Consider the following 25,382-nt stretch of genomic DNA (forward strand, 5'->3'; position numbering starts at 1 on the left):
TGAGTCACGAGGAGTCACATTCATGATGTAATGTCTCATGAATGATAAATGACGGTAAATCCTTACCCTGCCTGCATTCCCTTATAGCTACACATACATATACTAAATTATATTTTAGTAGCATAATTGCAAGGGATAATCCTCTCAAACATATATCTTTTTTTTTTTTTTTTTTTTTTTTTGCTTAATTGATATAAACCCAAACTTCTTGTCATGTGATTAGGATTCAGTGCCTTATATATTTCTATGCACATTAATATCTGTACAGTCTGCAAGGCTACACCTGTAACTGTAGGGAATGGTATTATTTGTATCTGTTTATTTAGTTTCTATTATTTATAAAGCACCAGCATATTCTACAAAATCATTTTACAGAGATTTTCATCATTCACACCAGTCCTCAGCCGCTACACTAGCATCAGCTTTTCCTGTGTGCACTCGGAGCCATTGTGTTGGCCCGGGGTGTAGGCACTCTGAATGGATTGTGGTGCCAAACCACGGGGTATGCATTCTAGAGCCAAAATCCGCTTCTCGTGCCTGGTGCATTGTTTCTAGGGGCAGGGAAAGGCAGATGCCAGTGTAGGGGCTGATTCTTAGCCTGCTTTTTGACCTAACAGTCTAAGGGTAAGGGCACAAAGAGCATTTTCTTTAAGGCAGGCAGAGAGAAGCGGATCTGCTCCAGGTATCTGCACTGACTGGCACAGCTTCAGTCCAAGTGCAGGTATGCGGCCCGGTGTGAAGATTGGCCTGAAAAACACTAAAGCAGGTATTTTCAGTCCAATCTCTGCTCCACTCTGTATACCTGCACTTAAGGTGGCCATACAGGGGCAGATTTCAGCTGCTGATTTGGGTCCTTTAGACCGATTTGGCATCTTATCTGCCTGGGTCCGGGACCCCCCCCTCTAAAACTGGGCAGGTTTGGATTGGGGGGCTGCAACGGCTCGTTGATGCGGTTCTCAGTCTGTCGGCCCATAGCAATCAAATTAGCCTGATATAACAGAAACTATCCACTTATTTGGCAGCCTTGACAACAAACTGTGTATGGCCACCTTTAGGGCTCTGGCCCACGGGGAGATTAGTCGCCCGCGACAAATCTCCCTGTTCGCGGGCGACTAATCTCCCCGAATTGCCATCCCACCGGCGAAAATGTAAGTCGCCGGTGGGATGACACACGCTGCGCAGGTGTTTTCGGCAAATCGCCAAAATTGCCTCGCGAGGTGGGATGGCAATTCGGGGAGATTAGTCGCCCGCGAACAGGGAGATTTGTCGCGGGCGACTAATCTCCCCGTGTGCCAGAGCCCTTAGGCAGAAGCTGTGCCTGTCAGTGCAGATACATGGAGGTGTGGATGAGAGCAAAACTGCTTCTATCCACCTGCCTAAAAAATGCAGGCTGAGAGCAGCAGAGCCAACACTCTGTGCCAAATAACCTGCCTGAGTGTTTCTTCAGTTTATGAGGTAATCCACGCACACATGGGAAGATCTTAATGTGCACAGGGTAACCCTTTTGAAATAAAAAATAACAAAAGTGGTTTAACCCTTTTACTGCCAGCCATTTTGGTCAAAGCGGAACTTGTATTGCCAGACAGTTTTTGAACATTTTGCACTGTTTCACTTTAGGGGCCTTTCCTCGGGGGGACTTTTAGTTTACCAAGGAAAACAATATATCGTTTTTTTCAGAACAACCTAAGCTTTCAAAATATGGTAGAATTTTTGTGTAATTCCAATTCTGTAACAAGATATAGGCTTCTAAATGTCTAAAAATGCAAAAAAAATCAAATTTTCCATAATATAATCACACATACTAGAAACAAAAATTATTTTATGCACGAATATACAACTGATTTGGAAAGTCCCATGTCTCCTGAACGTGCCAATACCAAATATATATAGTTTTATGGAGATTTCTCACTTATATATATACTTATATATATACGTATAGGTCAAAAACTCCCAGCAGTACACTACCAAATTCCCAAAGCACTGCTCCAAAAAAACTGCATACTTTGGATTTCAAGGCCAAAATTCCACTAACAGAAGGTTTATCCCAGAAAATTGTACATTTTTGGAAAGAACAGATTCTGGGGAATACAGAATAGGCACAACTGTCTGTCTACTCCAAACTATCAAGTCGCAATGCTTTCCTAAAGTTATTGGTTTTTATCAAAATTTGTGATTTTTTTTAAAAATCGCTTCAAAGCTTCCAGTCTATAGTATCTTATCTCCTACAGGTCATAAAGTAACCAAATAAAACACCCTAAATATGAATGCCTGGGGTCCACTGAACAGTTTGATGCCCAATATGTATAGGTTTACCTAAGTATGTGGCATGTAGGGGCCCCAATGTGAACATACCCCATATGAACTGTCATTTCTGTCATTTCAGCTTCTGCAAAATCAACACATTTACATCATTATATGTGGGATAAAGCTAGTAAAAAGTATGCTCACCCCAGAAAGTCATATATTTTTGGAAAGTACACATTCCCCCGAATCTAAAATGGGTACCCATGTCTTTCTACTCCAAAGTACCAAGCCGCACAGCTTTTCTAAAGTTAGCAATTTTGATGACATTTCCAAAAATCCCCTCAAAGCTTCCACTTTGAAGCATCTTATCTCCCACATAGCATTAGGTACCAAGATAAAACACCCTGAATTTGAACGCCAGGGGTCCACTGAACAGTTTGATGCCCAATATGTATAGGTTTACCTAAGTATGTGGCATGTAGGGGCCCCAATGTGAACATACCCCATATGAACTGTCATTTCAGCTCCTGCAAAATCAACACATTTACATCCTTTATGTGGGATAATGCTACAAAAAAAGTACATTCACCCCAGAAAGCCATATATTTTTGGAAAATACACATCCCCCCGAATCTATAATGGGTAAATATTTCTTATTGCTACAAAGTACCAAGCTGTAAAGCTTTCCTAAGTTTGCAGATTTATATGACATTTCGAAAATCGCATAAAAATGTTGCAATTTGCCGCATTTATCTCTCACAATTTCTTGATAAAGATCAGATAAAGACAAATCACCCCAAAAAGGAACACCAGAGGTCTACTGAACAGTTTGATGCCCAATATGCATAGATATACCAAAGTCTGCGGTATGTACTGAACCCAAAATGAAAATAGCGCATAAGGATTTCTCGCCTGCCAGCTCAGCTTTTGCACACAGAGCCCCCTGTCAGTGTATTATGTGCCAAAACTTCCCCTAACCATACAGTGACCCCCACAAAACCATATATTTTTGGAAAGTACACATTCTGACAAATCCAACAAGGGTAAAGAGTCCTTTCTACACCAAAGTACCAATCTGCAGAGCTTTCCTAAAGTTATTGGTTTTTATGACATTTCAGAAAATCGCCTAAAAATGTTGCAATTTGCCGCATTTATCTCACACAATTTCTTGCGTACAAAGGCAAGTCACCCCAAATAGGAACACCAGAGGCCTACTGAACAGTTTGATGCCCAATATGCATAGATATACCAAAGTCTGCGGTATGTACTGAACCCTAAATGAAAATAGGGCATAAGGATTTCTCGCCTGCCAGCTCAGCTTTTGCACACAGAGCCCCCTGTCAGTGTATTATGTGCCAAAACTTCCCCTAACTATACAGATCCCCCACAAAACCATATATTTTTGGAAAGTACACATTCTGACAAATCCAACAAGGGTAAAGAGTCCTTTCTACACCAAAGTACCAATCTGCAGAGCTTTCCTAAAGTTATTGGTTTTTATGACATTTCAGAAAATCGCCTAAAAATGTTGCAATTTGTCGCATTTATCTCACACAATTTCTTGCGTACAAAGGCAAGTCACCCCAAATAGGAACACCAGAGGCCTACTGAACAGTTTGATGCCCAATATGCATAGATATACCAAAGTCTGCAGTATGTACTGAACTTTAAATGAAAATAGCGCATAAGGATTTCTCGCCTGCCAGCTCAGCTTTTGCACACAGAGCCCCCTGTCAGTGTATTATGTGCCAAAACTTCCCCTAACTATACAGAGACCCCCACAAAACCATATATTTTTGGAAAGTACACATTCTGACAAATCCAACAAGGGTAAAGAGTCCTTTCTACACCAAAGTACCAATCTGCAGAGCTTTCCTAAAGTTATTGGTTTTTATGACATTTCAGAAAATCGCCTAAAAATGTTGCAATTTGTCGCATTTATCTCACACAATTTCTTGCGTACAAAGGCAAGTCACCCCAAATAGGAACACCAGAGGCCTACTGAACAGTTTGATGCCCAATATGCATAGATATACCAAAGTCTGCGGTATGTACTGACCCCAAAATGAAAATAGCGCATAAGGATTTCTCGCCTGCCAGCTCAGCTTTTGCACACAGAGCCCCCTGTCAGTGTATTATGTGCAGTAACCCCCCCTAACTATACAGTGACCCCCAGAAAACCATATATTTTTGGAAAGTACACATTCTGATGAATTCAAAATAGGTAAAGTTATTTTTGTACACCAAAGTTACACCTGGCAAAGCTACGCTAAAAACAGATCAGGAACACTTATATAGGGATAAAATGTGATAAAACCACAAAAATTGTGCAAATCAGTGAAACAACAAAATAAGTTACATGACAGTGTAATTAGTGGCCAGAATATCTGATCCAATAGTTACGCTGTCAAAATAAACAGTTTTTAGGTAAAAGAAAATAAAAACAAAGTGGTAAAATGAAAAAAAAAAAAAAAAAAAAGCAAAACAAAAAAAAACCAAAGTGTTTGTGTATACATGTGTGTACATGTGTAAAAGTTGTGTGATAGTGTGTAAGTGTGTATATGAGTGTAAATAAGTGTATAAAAGTGTGAAAAATGAAAAAAAAAAAAATAAAAAATAAAAATAAAAAATGTTAAAATGTGTGCTGTAAGTGTGTGTAAATGTATGTAAGTGTGTATAAATGTATGTAAATGTGTGTAAAAGTGTGTAAATGCAAGAAAAAAAAAAACTCCTTACCTGTTCCTGAAGACCGATCGCCTCCTTCCTCAGTTGGGCCGACGCTGGGGGAGAGGGAGGAAGCAGGAAGCAGCAGACGCGATGCGATCGCGTCTGCTGCTTCCTGGAGGGTCCTGCGAGCGATCGGCTCGCAGGACCCTGATGACAGCCCCCCTGGCACATTGCCCAGGGGGGCTGTCATTGTTAGAAGCTCTCTGCAGCGGCGGCACATGCCGCCGCTGCAGAGAGCAGCACTTAAACGCCAACGACGTATGAGACACGTCGTTGGCGTTTTAGCCCTTTTACTGCCAGCACGTATGCCATACGTGCTTGGCAGTAAAAGAGTTAAAGGTAATACCTTTATTGGCTAACTAAGATAATCATAGCAAGCTTTCAGAACATTCTAGTTCCTTTTTCAAGCTGATTATTACAGCTTGAAAAAGATCTTACAAACACTTTGCAGATATTTTTTTCCCCTCTGCTATTTATTTTAGTTGAATAAACTGCTTCCTCAAGTTTGGGCTCTTTGAAAGACCCTTGACCCCTATATGCAGGAGGCTTTGGTCATTGTTGTTATGCTTAATAGTATTTATAAAGCATTACTGAAACATCCAAGGGCGCTGTGTTGGACTGCTATTTTTAACTACTTGCATAAAAAAATGACTTGGTTATTGTGATGATAGGGGCTCAGTGTCCCTAGTGCATGAATCCGCTGCTGACACTGTTACCTCAGGGAGTAAGCGGCAGCTGATGTGTGTGGCTTTGTACCCTTACCTCACTGCTAAATTCAAATATTTACACAAGCAGAAGGGCAGTCTCTTTGGGAAACAATATCCACTTCCCTAGTAGGCCAGAGATAAGTGCAAAAGTTATGTATCAATGCCAGCAGCAAAAATGCTCTGTGTGTGACACTGCCCTAAAAGAGATCAGCTTATCTCATCACCCTTGTTTATAGGATCAGTCAGTGCTGAATTCCTGTGTTAGGCAGACAGGCCGGGAATAACATATGTGCGTAGTTACTGCAAATGGAACATTATGGAAGGGGAGCAGATAAGGTCTGTGTACTCCTCTCCAATTACAGTTTCCGCCCCAACAGCGTCTTTAAAGCAAATAATAAATGTATTTGTAAGGAGGTTTTATCACTCTTATAATTATTGTATTGTATTAGTTAAGCACCAACATATTGCTATGAGCTAAAGGCTAATGTATTACATGTATGTGCGCAAGAGTTCTATGCTAATCAATATTGCCGTTCAGACTGTGATATTGCTAGAATCAGTTAAGATATTTCCATAGACTGTTATTCTTATTCATTGTTTATTATTGTTCTTTATTATATTAGTCCCTAAAACATTAGTCCCTGTAACATTCTTTTGAATGTTTGAAACCAGAATACTAGGAGGAAAACTACACAGCCAAGGGTAAGAAAATACATACACATTGCAGGTAGTGCTCTGTCTGGCATTGAACCTAGGACTCTAACCCTGCAAGGCAGCAGTGCTAACCATTGCACCACAGTGCTACCATTATTTATACATTTATACATACATATATTTATATAGGGCATATTCCATAATGCTTCACACAGGAGTCTGATAGACAGGCTTTAGCCTTATTGAGCCTAATCGATGTAGAGCTGGTTTTATTCATCCGCATATACAGAGCTCTCAGAAAGTGGTTGCACAGCAGCCACACTAATGCATACATCGTGTTATCTAATGCCAGGTAATATACAGGTAATAGGTAACCAGTGCAAATATATGCAGTTTATACATTACACGCCTAATGAGATTGAACCCAGGAGCCCAGTTCTCAGTTCTCTGACCCTGCAGTGCTATCCATTTTGCTGTTGTGTTTCCTGTAACAGTTCCCCAAGGCTGGATTGAGGTGCTGCTGTAGATGACCAGGATTATTGTACCTGATAACCGCTTATTTATAAACACTGGGCCAATTGGCACCTTGACAGTAACCCATAGCAACCAATCAGTGTTTAGAATTCTTTCAGCCAGCTACTGGTAAAGCAATGGAAACAAATATCTAATTGGTTGCCATGTGTTACTGCCCAGGTCCAAATTTGTCTGTTTATAAATCATAACCCTGTGCAAGGTTTTGGGGGGTTTGGACTAAAAAAATTTTGCTGTTGGGGTCAATAACCTACACCGCAGTCTTGTCAGTGTTCTGACACCGCTTCTCCATGCTCGGAGAACTAAGGATGTGTTGGCACCAGCAGGTCATTGTAAAGTGTGTCTTTTGAGAGTAGGTGTTGGGCTATTAAAGAGTCTAAAAGGGGGTCCTCCATATTTTTTTTTTCCAATTTTAGTTTTTGCTCAGCAGCTCTCCAGTTTAGTATTTCAGTAGCTATTTGGTTGCAAGGGACTTATTTACCTTAGAAACCAGGCAGTTGTTTGAGTGAGAAACTGGAATATCAATTAGTGAGGGACCAAATAGGAACATAAGCAATAACAAGTAATAATAACAATAAAATTGTAGCCTCACAAAGCAATAGTTTTTTTCTTTTTTTTTACTGTTGGGGCTACTTTTCCACAAACTATAAAAAAATTAATTATGACCAATTAAGACCAATTGCAAAGTGGCTATGGATAGGACATTCTGTGATATATAAAGGGGAACCACCAACAGTAGTACTGTGGCACGTGAAAAGCAGTAAGCATGTTTGCCTTTGGACTTAAGCTGACTTTAATGTCACACAGGATATTTTGAGTAAGACACAAATTAAACCTCCTATAAATATAGCCTTGAACATTACACACCAATAACATTATCCCTAAATCAAGAAAGATAAATAGAAATGAAAGCAGAGCCACTAAACCTTGTTTTGCATGCTTATAGAGGCATCTACAATGTTATATTCCTTACATTAATCATTGACATATTTTAATTGCTGTATTTGTGTCAGTGCTGTCATCTGTTGTGTGTTGGTAAGTGAGCACCAGAGCACAAGGTCAAATCCTAGATGTCATAGTGTGACATCTTGGCAGACTTCCATACCTTATACCCTTGTCCCTTAATAAAAAAAGAAGCCCACAATAACCTAAACTCCCCTTGCTTTGTATGCTGATAAGCAGACTTTGCCATGACATACACCTTACACCTGCCTGCCAGTCTTCTAGCCATAGCAAACAATTGCTTGGGAGGGGCAGGAGAGAGAGGGTGTGAGAGGCAGAGCCCATGAGAGAATGAGCACCTATGTGTTAGGGAGGTGGGTGCTAAGAATAATAATGTTTGAGGTTTAAATGTATTTTTTAATATATATGCTAGAATGTTTTAGCTGCATGAAGGCTGCAGTGTCCATTGAAGGGGCAGTAAACCTGCAACATACAGGTTTAGAAAACAATAGGTATAACAACAAGGTGTTTCCTTGTCCTTGTTTCCTATATGGCTCCCCTATGCTGAGGGTCTGGGGCATGAGAACCTGGACCAAACCTGCATAACGGGTAAGCTTGACTTCCACTACCATTTCTTAGATTTAACCCTTTTATGAGTTTCCTTGTCTGACATGTTCCCTTTAGGGCCCTGGCATGAAGGACATTTCAGAGAATTTAGTTGCCCAGGAGATTGTTAGCTCTGTGGGAGGGGCACAAAACACTTGAAATCACCCCATTCACCGGCAGTCATCTGCAAGAGTGGGGGCGCACTCTGTTGTCAGGAAATTAATGCTCCCTGAGTTTTCTGACAAGCCAGTGCACCCAGTGAATGGGGCAATTTCAAGTATTTTGCCCCCATATCCACGGGCTACTAATCAGACCAATGACACACAGGTTGTTTTTTCTGCTGGTGCAAGGGCAATGGAACACGTTGCCTGTGATAAAAAAAAAAAAAAGATCTTATTAACATTTGAATCACCACAAGTACACAACTTACATTACTTATGGCAGTTCAGCTTAAAGGAGAAATAAACCCTAAAACAAATATGGCTCAATAGGCCATAATTTATATACTGAACACCAGTTCCGGAATCTCTCTAGCAGCAATGATCCAGGCCTTCAAAGTTGTCACGGGAGCTCCCCATCTTGGATTTTGTTAGAAGTGGCACTGCGCATGGTCAGTATGCTCTGACCAGCTGTTTTGAAGCTGAGCTTTAGGTCCCCATACATGGGCCAATTCTAGCTGCCGATATCTGCCCCTTGGAACGATTCGGCAGCTTATCGGCCTGTGTAGGGGCAGAAACAACTGCCATACCCGACCGATATCTGGCCTGAAATTGGCCAGATATCGATCAGGCAGGTTAAAAGATTCAGTCGGATCGGGGACAGTATCGGCTTGTTGATGTGGTCCCTGAACCGACTCCCCCATTGCCACCATTATAATTTGATCGTTTGGCCCCAGGGCCAGACGATCGAATTAGCCTACATGTTCCCCGATATCGCTCACCCGTAGGTGGGGATACTGGGTGAAGACCTGCTTGCTTGGCGACCCCGCCAAGCGAGCAAATCTTCATGTGTATGGGCAGCTTTAGGGGTTGTAGAAAATTATCAAGGAAAAAATGAGGTTTGTCTGTGATAGAGGGTGATGCTTCAGGGCTGATTATTATTTTCCAGTGATAATTGCAGTGGTTTTTAAGCTGCACTGTTGTAATTATATGTATTAATTATTAATCAACCGTATATTGTGAAAATTATATTCTATATACACAGTATATTGTTGGTCCCTAAGCTCAGTAACCGACAGCAGCACAGAGCATGTGCAGTGAATCAGAAGGAAAGAAGATGGGGAGCTAATGGGGTATCTTCAGACACACAGATGCTGTATTTCTACTCTTCTTCTGTAGTTTAGTTCTTAGTTCTTCTTGAATTGCGGGAAAATGCATTCTTTCACATTTTTCTATGATTAGGCTAGATTGCTGAGTAATGTAATTTACATTATTAGGCAGAAGGTTCTGATTTCACCAGTGTCCTGTCACCCAAGCATCATTTTCATGACAAATCAGATGTAACAATTTCTCATTACAGTTTATGAATATTATAGAGTAGTCAGTCGTAGTTTTACATCACCAAGACTACTGCCACTTGCTTTGTTAGGATGGAGTGGTTATACATTGACAGTTACAGTTTTAAAAACATATTTTTATCTATAAGGATGATAGAACAAAAACTACCTTGTTTTTGCTGTGGATGACTATGCCAAGCAACAGACCCTTAATTGCAAAATTTTTTCCAATGGTACAACCCAATTACTTTTGTAGCATTTGAGCTCCCTCTAGTGTTAGCTGTTGAAAATTAACATTTTAGGTCTTGTTCAATTGTAAATAGAGAACCAGAGCTTCAGATATAGCTGAAATTTGACCAAAGTACATAAAATATGCATTGTCCTCTTCATTACTATGTCATGTAGTGAGGAGAATTAAATAAAATTGGTACTTTCCCACAAGCTTACACTTTTAGAGAGATGTTTAACACATTAATGGCTGCTTGGCAGCAGCGTATCTGTAGGCTCACTTAGAACATATCCACTGGCAAACTGCAAAGTAAAGTGAGAGCAAGATTAACCTTAATACACGGTGACTGCAAACTATTACATCATTCCCATGTTGTAAGTGTCCAATAAAAAGATTAGGCATTTTAAATATAGATATTCTATAGAATGAAATATCACTGGGCAATAAGTATCGCCAGCAACCTCGGGGGCACATAGCAATTTTCTCTCAAGGTGAAATACTTTCTCCCGATCTGATTTCACCCTGGGTTAAAGCTGTGACCTAGGATAATTTATGGCACTTGTCCCTTATGTCAGCTTGGTGTTACATAACTTTATTATTATTATTATTTATTATTTGTTATTTCTCTAGTGCTGACACATTTATCTAGTGCGTTACAGATATTTATCATTCACATCACACACAGTTCCTATCATTTTCTTACATGCTAGGGTCATATATTTAATTAGGAGTCTATTAACCTTGTCTTGCTGAGTTTCCCCCAGGTACAGTGGTTTCCTCCCACACGCCAAAAACCATACAGGCAGGTTAATTGGCTTCTGATAAAACTGACCCAACTGTGGCACCTTAGACTGAAGGCACCTTAGACTGAACACTCCTCTGGGACAGAGACTGATTTGATTGATGTATTATCTCTCAAGGGCTGTGCAATATGTTGGCACTATATAAATAACATAAATGTGTTTAACCTGTAGCTAGAGTCAAACTCTCTTCTACCATTTTCAACTACAGCTTTGTTGCCGATTCGCCATCTTTTGGTGACATCTCCAGCAGGAAGCAGCCACCAGAAAGTAGACTGTCCTCAGTGTCGCACAGTGAAACCGACCAGCATGACTTCTTGTCAGATCACAAGAGTGCTGCAGTGGATGCCTCCAGCATGGATATTGATTCCACTGATGGCACAGGAAGCACCCCCTCTCTTCACGAGGCCAAAGCTGAGGATTTTTCATTCATCGATGTAAGCTGCCATATACTGTTCTAATTATTCCATCATTACAAAGATGTAGGATTAAAGCAAATCATCAATTGCACTCTCATCAATTGCACAATTAAACTTTAAAAACAAAATCAACCATACTAAAAGGACAGAGGTACACCATTGCTTCATGGTTCTTGACTTCCCCCTCTTAAAGCATTTTGCATCATTGGATGCTTTATCAGTTTGAAAAATGTAGCTTTAGTAACTGAGCAAATTGGCATCTGGACAGTAATTTATGGCAACCAATTAGATGTTTGCTTTTGTTGCTTTACCTAAAGCTGGCTTAAGGGAGTAGGAAAGGCTAATAAAGAGTTAATCTCAAGCTGCAGGCATACCTTCAGTTGTCTCAATAGTGCCCTTAAATCTCCCCATATTTCACCTGTTCAGATGATCAGAAACCAAACAGGAAGAAAAGACGCTGAGCTGTGTAAAGAGAGTTCCCATAATGCCTCACTCCTGCACAGACATCCAGACCAAGTGAACATGCTCAGTTAGTACGACTATGAGTCAGTCTCCTGCTGATTGGCTCAGATCCACATTCCTAAGGGGGGGGAGTAAGTTCTTAGCATTCTTGAGGGAGAGGGGAGGAGGAGAGAGGAGACGACAGCAGAAAACTTGGTGTCTCTGGCACATGAATTACAGACACAAGAAATCTTTTCACAGAGAAATCAGTGCAGCGTTTCTGTGCTTATGGCTGTATTTACATAGACCTTTCTGATAAAACTTACTTAGTTTTTACCTTTCTTTCTCCTTTAAGAAAGCTAAACTGATTTACTGCCCAGGTACAGATATGCAAAGTAAATGAGCCTTGCTGTCTTTACGGCTAATGCCACATGGGGCTGATTCTCAGGTTGTGCATAAACACAGGTTAAGAACCAGTCACTATGTTGGCATCAGCCTTTTCTTGTGCCTGCACCTGGAGCCATTGTGTAGGTGCAGGTGTAGGCATATGGAGCACATATCAGAGCAAAGTGCATACTTGCATGTGTCTGCGCTGAAATCTGCTCCATGTGCCTGCTCCCAGGCTGAAGCAATGGCTCCATAATTATGTGTGTGGTTATAAAATGTTCTACATGCATCATCTTTTATGGTGTTTTGGTTATTGCCATGCCTAGGGTATTCTCTGGGGATCAGTCCTGTTATTAGCGCTGTGTAAGATAGATAGATAGTGATTTTAGTATTTTAGATTTCTTTCTTCAGAACTGAGTAGTTTCTATACTGTTAGTTTTGTAAATCTTTTTAGTTGATGAATTTGGATGTGTATAAATCCATCTGTGCCAGAAGGCGTATACTGGCTCCCCTGCTTGATCCAGTTCTTCAGACTACTGCCCAGTTTTGCTCACCATATCTGTACCTTCGCTGTCCGCCGATCTGCTCATTGAACATTTGGGCATGTTATGTGCACCAGAAAAGATGTAAGATGGCTATGTGACATACCTGTAACTGCATATCTCTTTGTCACAATGACATTCCTTGCTGATTAAGGCAGTGGGGTAATGTTGTAATGTTAATTTTCACTGAAAATAGGCTACAGTATAATTTCTGCCTATGATCCAGCATGGCAGTAAAGTATGAATAGAAAGTTCTTCTGAATACCAATATAGTTGATACCAGTAGTGATTATATGGCTTTTGTTGTGCAGCAAACATCAGTCTTAGACTCCACAGCACAGAAAACCAGGATGCAACTGAGTCGGAAAAGCCAACGTCGTGCCCCTAGCCTGTCCCAGCGCAAAAGCCGCCTGCTCCTGTCCAGTAGTCATCTTGATGTGATAGACGACACTGACAGCCCTTGGATGTATACAGACTCTACAGGTACTTTGTAGCCTTTACATTTAGCATACACACATATATCTTGTGATCACCAGTCATAGAAGGACAAAAGATTATTTCATTTTATGCAGCCATTAGCAGCAAATATATGCATAGGTCTCTAAATTGTAATATCTTTTCCCATTAGCAGCATGCTGCACAAGGCATTTTTTTGTATCACCAGCACAATTTTTATCTTGGTGGCTCTGCTGTCCTATTACTAAAATAGGCGTCATGAAGCCATGTTAAGAAAATTAACAGAGTTTTAGGCTTAAACATCAGTGCAGACATCCAAAGTAGTAGATATGTCTTAAGCACTCTGTTTTACTCATAAGGAGTTTAGTAGAGGTATCTTACACATAATTGTGTCTTTTTGCCGAGGTGCTTTACATGCTGATGTGTTCTGGTAATGGCCCATACTAAGCCTTGATACTATGTAATTCCATTACATAGCAGCTACTGCATCTGTGCCCTCAGTATCGTCCCATTACCACTACAGCTGTATAAGCTTGGTATGCTTCTCTCTTGTTGTTCCATAGACGAAAAGCCTATAAAGGAGGAAATTGATGAAGAAAAACCACAAAGGACTCCGGTTCAGCAACAGAGAATGCCTATGTTCCCTGGCATGGATCCCTCTGCTCTTAAGGTAAATGCAAAACTGGAGCATTAGTTGGTAAAAGGCTCAGTCTCAATTAAATACTACTGGATGATTGTCCAGTGGCAAAAGTTGTTGAGGAGAGCCTGTTGCTTGTTTTGAAGCAAATCTCTAGCCAATGATTTGTGTAGGGAGAGTGGTACTGACACTGTACTGAAAAGTACTAACTGATCTGTGTTCATGATCATGGAGTGAAAGTTTTGAAGTTACAAATTGGTAATTTAACAGGCCCAGCTACGCAAGAGACAAGACCCAGAGAACAACAGTGAATCTTCCTCCCAAATATCGCGGTCACCTAAATCCCCTCTGCCACAGGGAACACTGGGTATTAAACTCCTGCCGACATCAAGTGACAAGCAAGAAAGGTTAGTGTCTACCTCTCTGTGTATATACTTGTCGGAATGACTTGATCCTAAACTGCAAACCCAAAGTCACACATAAGTTTTTAATGCTAGTGTCCACAACTAATAATGCCTTACAATTCTGCCACACTGATGAGCGCCAATGTTTAGCTAGGATCTGATCAGCAATAGCATAGCATGTTCCAACAGAATTGTAACTCAACACCAAATTCTTTAGTGCAGTAGTGTTAGTCCTAAAACCTTTACGTCTTCTTGAGAAAAACCCTGGTTTCCCCATATTTGAGAGGTTCATTGTTAAAATGTAATTTAGTAAGTTCACTGAAGCCCATGGAAACATTTTGTTTATAAAGATGTCACAGCAACCAGAGCAACGACCGAATTAGCCCATTATCACCCACCCATAGGTGGGGATATCGGGAGAAGATCCGCTCGCATGGTGACCTCACCATGCGAGCAGATCTTAGCATGTATGGCCACCTTAAGAGCACATAGCAATACAATGTATACAGACAGACTGTAGTAATAGCACAGACTGGAACATGGTGGAACATCTCTATCCCCGTGCTGTTAGAGGGAATTATTAGCTCTTACTCTCCCTTTTTATGTGCAAATTCTGAGAAACTCTCCCTGTCAGCAAGATAAAACTAACAGAATTCCTGGATTCTCCTGCTTATCTGTGGAAACATATTATATTTGACCTTTGTAATTTCTCTGACCCCATCACAAACTTCTAGAACAACTCTCTGCTGTCTTTTTCACTGCTGGGAATAAATGGAACACACGCAAAACCTGTAAGAGGTAGCAAAAAGTTAATGCTCTATGCTTTGGAAAGGGCAGAAGGCCGACTAAAGTCAGGACACACTAGGGAAACGTCCTGTTCCCCGGGAGGCCAGTCTGACACTTCCCATTAGGGTTATATACTAAACAAGGTGCCAATAGAAAGTTTGCATCATTGTTTTGGTGCTGATAACCATTTAACTTATCCCGCTGCTGCATTCGTGTTTACACCCATAAAGAACCTTTGCTTTGGGGTGTTTTATACATAAGGAATATCAGTTACAAAAATCTGTCTTTGTTGGGGTCCAGTAATCACATTGTTTATAATGAATGTTGATTTAATATTGATGTGTTGTTAGCACTTTTGAGCACATATTCTGCTGTTTATTCCAGAGGGCCAGAGGAGTCCCCAGCATGGCTGAAAGAGCTGAAATCAAAGAAAAGACTAAGCCAGTATGAGAATCAGACTTAACAGGTACTCTTCCAGCTGGTGTAACCACCTCTTTTATTTGTTCCCAGAATTCATGAGTTGTAATTTCTCAATGGAAAAATGCTAGTATGCAAACACCAAATGATTTTGCCCATATCAGATTATTCCAAGAATCCATGCTGCTTTGAAACCCGCATTCACCACTGCAGTAATAACATGTATTATAATCAAGTCTTGTTTCCCTGCTGATAAGTTTATTAAAGTAATATTGACAAAAAAAAGGGGTCTAAGCGCAAAAGGTTTCCCAGTTGAGTAATATTGTAACAATAGAGTTACTAAAGATATTCTTACTGCTGGCTGACATTGTGTGATCCCCTGTAGGCATTACTGATAATCTTATTCTAAGGAGAAGGTAGTGTTATCGGCTTCACATATTAACGTCATCAAAGTACCTAACAGCTAGCTGAAAATGTAAAGGTTGCCATACACGGGCAGATTTAAGCTGCCAATTTAAGTCCTTTAGACCATTTTGACAGCTTATTTGCCCATTTATTGGAACCCTGACAGCCCTACCTGACAGATATCTGGCTGAAAATCAGCCAGGTGTTGATCGGGGGGTTGATTCTTTCGTTGGAGACGGCATTTGCTTTTTGATGCTATCCTCGCTCCGACTACTCCTATCTATATCCTAGGGCCAAATTATCTAATTAGCTCAATATTGCCCACTTTAGGTGGCCATATCAGGGAAAGACCCACACATTTAGGGCTCTGGCACACGGGGGAGATTAGTCGCCCGCGATAAAACTCCCTGTTCGCGGGCGACTAATCTCCCCGAGTTGCCTACCCCTGCCATCCCACTGGCGAACATGTAAGTCGCCGGCGGGATGGCAGACGCGGCGGGGCAATTTCAGGGAATCGCCGAAAAAGACTCGCGAGTCTTTTTCGGCGATTTGCGCGAAATCGCGCCGCCGCGTCTGCCATCCCGCTGGCGACTTACATGTTCGCCGGTGGGATGGCAGGGGTAGGCAACTCGGGGAGATTAGTCGCCCGCGAACAGGGAGTTTTATCGCGGGCGACTAATCTCCCCCGTGTGCCAGAGCCCTTAGCAGTCTTGCCAAATGAGCAAATCTTTTATTGTATGGCCTCCTTAAAGGAATACTGTCAATGGACCGTAATCCATGAGAATAGCACCCAAGCAGGAGAAACCCTGTTTAGCTACTATGAGATTTTGGGTTGTATCGATAGTACATTGAGCAGGAGAAACAATAGGTTACCTGAAAGCAGTTCTAATGTGTAGCACTGGCTCCTTTTGAAAGCTCAGACTCATCTCCAGGATGCCCATCTCCAGGAAAGGTCACCAATTGAGCGGATCTTTCAGTGCAGGGGCCATGGCAATGAAAATAACAATTACAGATTTTTTCTTTGAACCTCAGAAGGCAAGACAAGTTTAAATTAATATACATGACAATAAAATCTAGATTGAGGGTGCAGTTCTTTTGATGTTGGCTAACTATTGACATTTAATTCTGCAGATTGTGATTGTGGGACAAGATAAACATAACTGGTTCTGTCAGAGCACAGGACAAGTTCCAGCTGTTAAGGTGGCCATACACGAGCAGATCCGCTCGCTTGGCGATGTCGCCAAGCGAGCGGATCTTCCCCCGATATCCCCACCTACGGGTGGGCGATATCGGGGAGCATTTAGGTTTTGGGGCCAAACGATTGGATTATGTGGGCGGCAATGGGGCAGTCGGATCGGGGACCGCATCAACGAGCCGATGCAGTCCCCGATCCGACCGGGCCGCTCTGCTCTCCCCATACACGGGCCGATTAGCTGCCGAATCGGTCCAAGGGACCGATATCAGCAGCTATAGTCGGCCCGTGTATGGGGACCTTAACTGTTGTGATGTTCAGCTTGCTTGTATCTACAGCTATGAATGTTAAGTCCTCTGAGGATCTAAAGTAAATAATGAAAGACCAAATACAATTATGTGTAAATAGACATTTTCTGCTTTTGGACACTAAAGCCAATATCTTCTTATTTCTAGATCCAGCAGTTTTCAAGAAGGGGACACAGCAGTTTAACATACGCCTTAATCCTCACAATTCTACAAATACACACCACTCTGCTGTCTTGCTTTGTCTGAACTGCTGTGTGTTTGGTGCCTTTTCAGTTTTTTGAAGAAACAAAAAAGCTGCTTAGTACCTTTCAGATTTAAAAATAGTTGTATTTTATATGAAAAGAGAGAAAAGTCACTTTAGGACTCGCAAAGGGTATTTACTTGAAATGGAGCTCTACAGAAGCCAAAGGTCGTGCCTCCTGGGGGGCCCGGCTGACATGGAAAGACTTGGGATAGCAGCCTCACACACAAGTCACTTGTCCGGATTTGTCAACGTGTTTTAAGAAGAGGGGTGGGGGAAAGCTTGACTGAATTTTATAATTCTTTATGTAAAATTTCAAGATCACAGATGAATTCAGCTTTTTTTGTTACTTAGAATGTTCTAAATCACTATCCAGATGATTCATTTTTTTAACTTCCAGATTCTAGAACTATATATACAAATGAACAAAATGTTTACTGCCAATAACAGAAAACGCTTGACTACTTTTTGTAAAAGAATTTTTAATATGGTGGTGTATAATGAATACAAAGTGTATTATTCTTCCTCTGCTTTTACCTTGATTCCCGCTGAGCAGATTGTTTAGAACTAATAGAATGTTTGCCCCTCCTTATCTGAAGCACCCCCTATGATTTCCAAACGCTGCCAAATAGGTTGAGAGAGACAGAATCTGCTAATTACATTTGGCAATTACAAACTGGCTCAGTTTTAGGCTAGGGTCACATGTGGAAACTCCATCTGTATCACTAGCCTTACACCAAAATGCTGGTAAGTAAACTCTACAAAATAACAACAGGCAGAGCCAGCCTTGCTGGGAGGAGAGATTTGGCCTGCCCTGCATCACAAAACCAAAGTAGATGATAGTGGCAATGAGATTATGTAAAGTAATGAAGAACAGCAATAATATGTAACATTCTGCATTTGTTTATAGTTTAGAATAAGATTTATCATCCCTGCACTGTACATGTCATTCACATGTCCTAGGAACAAATTGCATTATGCTGGGAAAGGCCTATAACTTCTTTGGTTTGCAGCACAGTCTTACACCTTATATTTAAACAAATACAAATGTACAGTATGTTATTTTTTTTTTGTCACAGATTGATTATCGATTTTAACATCCCAAAGATGTTTTGAATGACCACTTATGCTTCTACACAAATATTAAGTATAAGAAAGAGTTTTCCCCTCTTTCTTATGGAATGTACTAAACATTTATATATAGGGGATCCATATATAAATGCATGTTTTCTTTGGTAGCCAATGTTTTATCACTGTATATCCTCCTGCTTTGGACAATGCAGCTACACAGTATTATAAAGAGGAACTCTTTTTGTTTAACAAACTTTACAATTTAATCAGTTTACCATAAGCAACTTCAAGATTTCTGCAGTCCTGTTAATGATATGCAGTTCTTATGCCATAGCATAATAATATTGTTTGTTGGATATTATAATCATATATTGATTTTAGACTCGCAATTGACTTTAAAAAAACAAAACTGTATTAACTAACTACATTAGATTTCCATAACCTATATAAAGGCACAAGGTCCCAGGTATATTCTCTCTATATATAAAATTTGTAATGTGTGGCCAAAGCAATTCCCTCTAGCTTTTCCTTGATCTGCCACTTTTCTTGCCTGTCAGCTCTTACACAGTTCTTGAACATTTTTATATTTTTATAGAATTTAGTAGTCCCATCACTGTGCACCAGCAATGGTTTAAGTCCACCTTGGGTCACTTATTGCAGGATGCTTTCATAGCAAATGGCTAAGCATTATTTTAGACCCTATTATGGCATTTTGAGAAATATAGTATTTTTATTTAGTAACTGAAGAAAAAAATTGTCTTTAGGGCAAGGGCACACGGTACAGAGGCCAACCCCCGATCTGTTCCGCTCTATGTGCCCACACTCGGGCGGTTACTGTAGTTTTCGGTGCGACGTAGGCAAGCAGATCTGCTTCTCTCAGCCGGACTTAAAAATGCAGGGCTGGGAGAAGCAGATATATGAACTGTGGGCCCTTGCCCTAATGCATAGCAAAGTTTTAACGTGCTATTTCTAAAACTTTGTTTTGTTAAGAAAGTAAATAGCTAAATTTGACTTTTTTAAATATACACAAACTCAGGAAAATCTTTGCTAAGTTTCCTGTGCTATTAATGTTGGTTAGGACTATGTTCCAGTGCAAACACACCAAACAGGGCAGGCAAAAAATCTTTAGAAGCAGAACTTTTTAGCTGCACGAACCTGCAGTTGGATTTTAAATAGAGTGTTGATTTGAAATGGATGAAAGCCAAAGAACATTCCCTATTAAACAGCAAATTTTATGTTTTATTGCCCCCAGGATTAGGCATAACACATCTCCATCCTTGGGCCTGAGCAAATGACATATGGTTTTTAACAAGGGTTTGTATTTGGCCAAAACTTTATTTTCCTATAATTTTACAGGAGCATAAATCTAGGTAATGATAAGTTGTTAATTCTACAGTGCTTTGTATAGTGGTAGCACTATATGTACATAAATTAAGCGTCATGCAGCCCAGTTCTTAAAATACAGGTAACTCTGTATGCCCCTAATTCTAAAATTATGAATGAGGTACAACTGTGTCTCTGGGATGTGAATGCAGTGCAGCCTATACAATAAAAAAAAAGACTTTGGCAGATGGATATGCAGACAAAATTCCTCCACTTTATATATATATATATATATATATATATATATATATATAAACACTGACATTTTGTGCATAAAGCTGCTACATATACCAACAGGGTTTGTTTGTCCATATTTTGAACTATATTCAAGCAGGACAACTGCATTCAAGTTATACCTGATCAGACCATTACTACGCTCACTTTTATCTGATTTATTAAGAATTTTAGTATTTATGTAGGCTTTATTCTAGGGACTGAGTTTTACCTGAAACTTACCAAGGTTAAAGCTCCCAAATGGCTACCCTTTTAATTGGACACCACAAGAATCACGTGACAGAAGTTGGAATGATAAAAGCTGTCTCACCACAAAACTATTTCTAAATGATGAAATCTTTGCACCCATGCTTAATAACTGACAACTTTCACCTTTGCTATAAGTGGTATAGCCTATTTCCAAACATGGAAGCATATGATTGAGTGTATGATAAGGTTCTCTCTGAGTGAGCTGTAACTTGTAGGAGAGACACAACTGCGTGGATATTATGAAAGGTTATCAAATGTATACATGAAATTTCAGTAAAACTGTCACTGTTTCAAGCACAGATGCTAAACTTGTATATACAACTCAGACTCCTTTGCACTTAACTGTCGCACTACTGTATCAGCAGGAGATGTATGGAACTGGCATTTTAAACTTTCCTGGCATCGCAGTGACCTGCTGCAAATTGTATTGTTCTTTTTGCGCCAATAGAGAACTTTATTCAAGTAGCTAAATGGGGGAAAAATATATATATATATATATTACACAGAAGAAATTGCAATAAAACTGGTTTTAAAAACACAGAATTTATATTTAACAGATATCTCTGTTTCCTTATTTACCTCATGTGAACGATATAACTCACAAAATGAAACGGTGTGTATGTATGTGAATGGGTAACTGGAGTTATGGTCCTATAAGTATGTTTCAGCTGCCTGCCAAGCTTGAGATTGAAGTGTGCATTTTATGAACTATTACTCACTGCTCTGCATTTTAAATGGTTTCCTTCATTTACATCCCCAGTTGAAGGTCTCTTTAAAGGAGAACTATAGACCCCCCCCTCACCTCTCATTTATCGCATATTATGTAAATTTAAACACTGTCCCTATCGCTAACCCCTAGCTAAAAATGCAGAGTAGCACAGCCATGTACCTCGCCCACGTCTTACCAACTGAAGACTATTCAGGTCTTGCTGAAACATACAGACCTGAACTGACTTTAAAGAAAAAAGGGCAGCTCACCCACTTGTAGTATATCCACAGATCTGATGCAGTCTCTATCCCTAACTTCATAGTCATAACTTTGATGGTTATCACATTTACATATAATGGTTAGATTTATTAGAAGTCAATTTATGTTTTATGAAACTCATGTAAGCATGAGGGGAACACACAAACGCCATGCAGATAGTGCCCTGGCATAAGGTGGCTACACAGGGGCAGATTTAGATTTCAGCTGCTGATTCTGGTCCTTCAGACGGATTTGTTAGCTTATCTGCCCATGTATGGGCACCCCCGATGGGCCTACCCGACTGATATCTGGCCAAAAATTGGGCAGATATCAGATCAGATCTTGATCAGGCAGGTTTGATTTTCCATTGGATCAGGGACTGCATCAGCTCGTTGATATGGTCTATGATCTGACGGTGCCTATAGCCGCCATTGTAATTTGATATTGCCCACAAGCGAATCTTCCCATGTACGGCCACCATTAGATTGAGCTTAGACATCCAGCACAGCATTGCAGACAAGTTAACTATTGCACCACTATGCTAATGTAATTACAACTGAAACCTTCATCCAATATAGGACAAGCCCTGCTACACATTATCCACCTAAAAAAATGGATAAGAACACACTTCTGAGGCTTTTCAGCATATATGCCCCATAGGCAGTTTCATAAAGAATGGGCATTTTGCATTGTAGGAATTTGTACAAAACACAATTACAATAATAATTGCCTTATGTCATACAAGTTAAAATTTGAGAAACTATTCAAGTAAAATTAAACATCCCCAATCTATAGCCCCTAATATTTTAGAGCAAAAAGTACAACCTACAGTTTACAAAATGCTGAGGACTGCAACTGAATCCAAATACTTGGCATGAGGTACCAGAGTGAGGCAATCATGCTGACCCAAAGTCAATTACTAATCTGCAAATGAGCCGGCACGCACCAAGGCAAAGCAGTGTCTGATGCACTCAGTGTACTGTAGCATGGGCTATTTGTGTGAAATCTGATGGAGACAATGCGACCGACATAAATGCTGCCTCAGCAAGTCTCTAATCTGCCACTCTATTCACTTCCATCATATATATATGGGGACTGGTTTGCACGCTTAGTATGGTCATTCCTGAATATTCTGCAGAAGAGGTACAGTGATCATTTTCCCTTTGATTGTGGTGTTGGCAATTCCTTAAAGAATGTGTATTTTCTTATTCATGGATTGCTGCCTATACCTGTTATTTTACACTTGTGCAAAGCTATAGCTAAACTAATTCAGGGTGACACATTTCAGGTTTGTGGGAATAGGAGGAGAAATGCACTGTATAATGCTTGCCCACTAGTGAAGGAACCGAGTTGCTTTGCATCTCAAAGGAGCTCAGAGTCAGAGACAATTAATGCAAGAAGGAACCTACTCTGTAACTTTGTATTTACTATGCTAACCCTCTCTAACAGTAATAATGGAAGTAAGAATCTGATGGCCACTTGAGACCAATAATTTAAGCAGTGAACCCCAACCAGTAACTCATGAGCAACCCCTTTGTTGTTGCTCCCAGTGGCCTCAAAGCAGGTAAATATTTTTGAATTTCTGACTTGGAGGCATGAAGACAAGGTGCACTGTTGGGTTAAAAAGGTTGGTGACCCCTGAACTAGAGAGTCCCAGGCCTATGCTTCTATATTTGTGCCACTGCATGGAAGTGATAAGGCATCAGCACTAATTGACAGTCGGGGTCTGAGTAGGCCTAGGGTGCACCTAGACTCAGTCTGAACTAGCAATCTTATTTACCTGCTCACGTCCAACACACGCAAAAGCATCATGTCAGCCCAACATGCTACCTGACATGTAATGCACCATTGATAACATTATCAAACTGGAAAAGATGTCATTTAAGGAGCAGAAGGAAGTAAGGAATGGAGAAAGAGAAGTCTATTTTGCAAGATGATCTACAAACCTTGAGCCAGCTGATCCAAACTGACCTGTCTATTGCCCACCCAATATCTGCATTTTTCAGGTACCCAGCCTGCAGTAGGGCCATTAGCCACCAAAGATGTACAGATACATAATCCTTGGCACCTGAATAAACCTATGTTACCCAGGTTGCATTGTTGGTATGTTGGAGATGACGGCAAAACAACAGTGGTATAATTTAGCCATGTTGTACATTTTGTGCTAAATGCTTTGTGAACAACTAATTTATTTTGTATTATAAATGTAAACCATCCCACTAGTACAGAAGATGTTGCATTAATTTAAGTTTCTCTGCACCAGATTTGCTCTAACTGGACTTTTATACATCTCACCAAATTGTGAAACTCATTAAAAAGTCACAGTAGAAATGACCAGTGCCATATTTTGTTCTGCATCCATTGCTCACTGCTGTATGGCCTATATCTAGGGCACATCCTACTGGAATCTCTTATTGTGAATGTCATTTACTAGTTTTGGGAATGTATAGTACTGGTTTTCAGTTGTTATTTCCCCTTAGGTTGTATTGGTGCTTCATATACAGTATGAAAACACTATTGTGCAAGCCATCCTGTTATTGTTTTAAAAAGGACTATCCCAGCAAATAAATGTATAGTACACCCTTACTGTCACACTGACTTGCCTACAGGCTGGTCTTCTAGAAATACATTGCAAGTAAAACTTGGCAAGCTTTCATTTAAGGGTTTGGTTGTATGTCTGCCTTCTACGGTTCTCTTATTGCTTTTATTATTATAGCCATAGTAGGCAAAGAATAGAAAATATTCAGTAAAGAAAATAAGCCTTTCAAATATCAAGGAAATAGAATAAACTCTATGAGGAAAAACTTTTCTATGCAACCACAAAAGTTACTTCTTCATTAGAAGGTAAAGCAAATCAGAACATCAGAAACATTACATTTTCATGTGTAAGTAAACCTTCAACTGACCCATTAGAATCATATTGGAGACATAGTTGCTCCATCTTGTCTCTCCATTCAAAGTCTTAAAACAAGCTTAATAGCCTATCCTATGCATACTTGAATTCCTTAGCTGTAACAGCTGCCAGTCAGCAGCAGAAAGGGCCAGCAAGGTTTTGAGCTGTGTAAAAATATTAAATAGGTTTGCATTTAGATCATATAGATTTGCAGGAGGGTGAATCTTCCCCTTTAAAAACACTGGTAAGGTCTCATCTTAGGCTGATGCCACAGGCGGCCCTACGCCTGCTACTTGTGCCTGCACCTGAATGAATGGGATACGCTCGGGTGCAGGCACAAGTAGCAGGCGTAGGGCTGATTTTTCGGCAAGCATTTTTCCGCTTGCCGAAAAAATCAGCCCTACGCCGTGTGTGGCATCAGCCTTAAATATACAGTGAGGTTTTGGCCTTCAGTCCTTAAAATGTATATGATTGAATCTGCAGAAAAACTGAAAATGCTGGCACTTAAGGCTATTGCAATAAGGGGCTAGTCCCTTGTGTGTAAAAAGTGTTGTTTTTGTTACTTTTGACACAATAAACACAAGGGACTAGCTCCCTATTGCAATAGACTTGAATGTAATCTTTAATTTTTCTGCTACTACAGCAATGGGAGTGTTGTCTCCCCAGAAGTCTGTGCACCAGGCTGATCTATCTATGCAAAGCCTGGGTGTGCCCATGTATTTTGTGACTATATTATTAAATCTGCCCAGACACCAGCAGCAAGTGGGACTGCTACTTCTTCCTTTATCTGAAATTTAGGAAGCAAGACAAGGTCGGACTGGGAAAAATCCCGGTGGGCCCGGCGGCCCAGACCCGACCCTTGCCAGCGCTCCCCCTCCCGAACGCTCCTCCCCTGACGCGTCAAATTTATGCGCTCGGGGGAGGACGTCGGGTGGGCGTCCTGCGAGGGGGGTGAGGGGGGCCCCTACAGGAAGGGGGTTAGAGGACGCGCCCGGCTGAGTGCCCCTTGGACGGG

At 40.6% G+C, this 25,382-nt stretch overlaps 1 protein-coding gene across 1 annotated transcript in view; it reads left to right on the top strand.

Annotated features, from left to right (window-relative positions):
- The window catches only part of kiaa1671 (uncharacterized protein KIAA1671 homolog), a 107,417-nt gene extending 86,356 nt beyond the window's left edge, over positions 1 to 21,061 (top strand). The window contains exons 7-12 of the mRNA XM_002932085.5: positions 11,147 to 11,372; positions 13,036 to 13,207; positions 13,744 to 13,850; positions 14,088 to 14,224; positions 15,392 to 15,473; positions 17,477 to 21,061. Coding sequence (XP_002932131.2) covers positions 11,147 to 11,372; positions 13,036 to 13,207; positions 13,744 to 13,850; positions 14,088 to 14,224; positions 15,392 to 15,470 — 721 coding nt within the window. The 3' untranslated portion in view covers positions 15,471 to 15,473; positions 17,477 to 21,061. The remainder of the gene's footprint in view (positions 1 to 11,146; positions 11,373 to 13,035; positions 13,208 to 13,743; positions 13,851 to 14,087; positions 14,225 to 15,391; positions 15,474 to 17,476) is intronic.
- Positions 21,062 to 25,382: the final 4,321 nt, after the last annotated feature.

Source organism: Xenopus tropicalis, chromosome 1 (genome assembly GCF_000004195.4).
Source record: "Xenopus tropicalis strain Nigerian chromosome 1, UCB_Xtro_10.0, whole genome shotgun sequence".
In the NCBI taxonomy this organism is placed as follows: Eukaryota; Metazoa; Chordata; class Amphibia; order Anura; family Pipidae; genus Xenopus; species Xenopus tropicalis.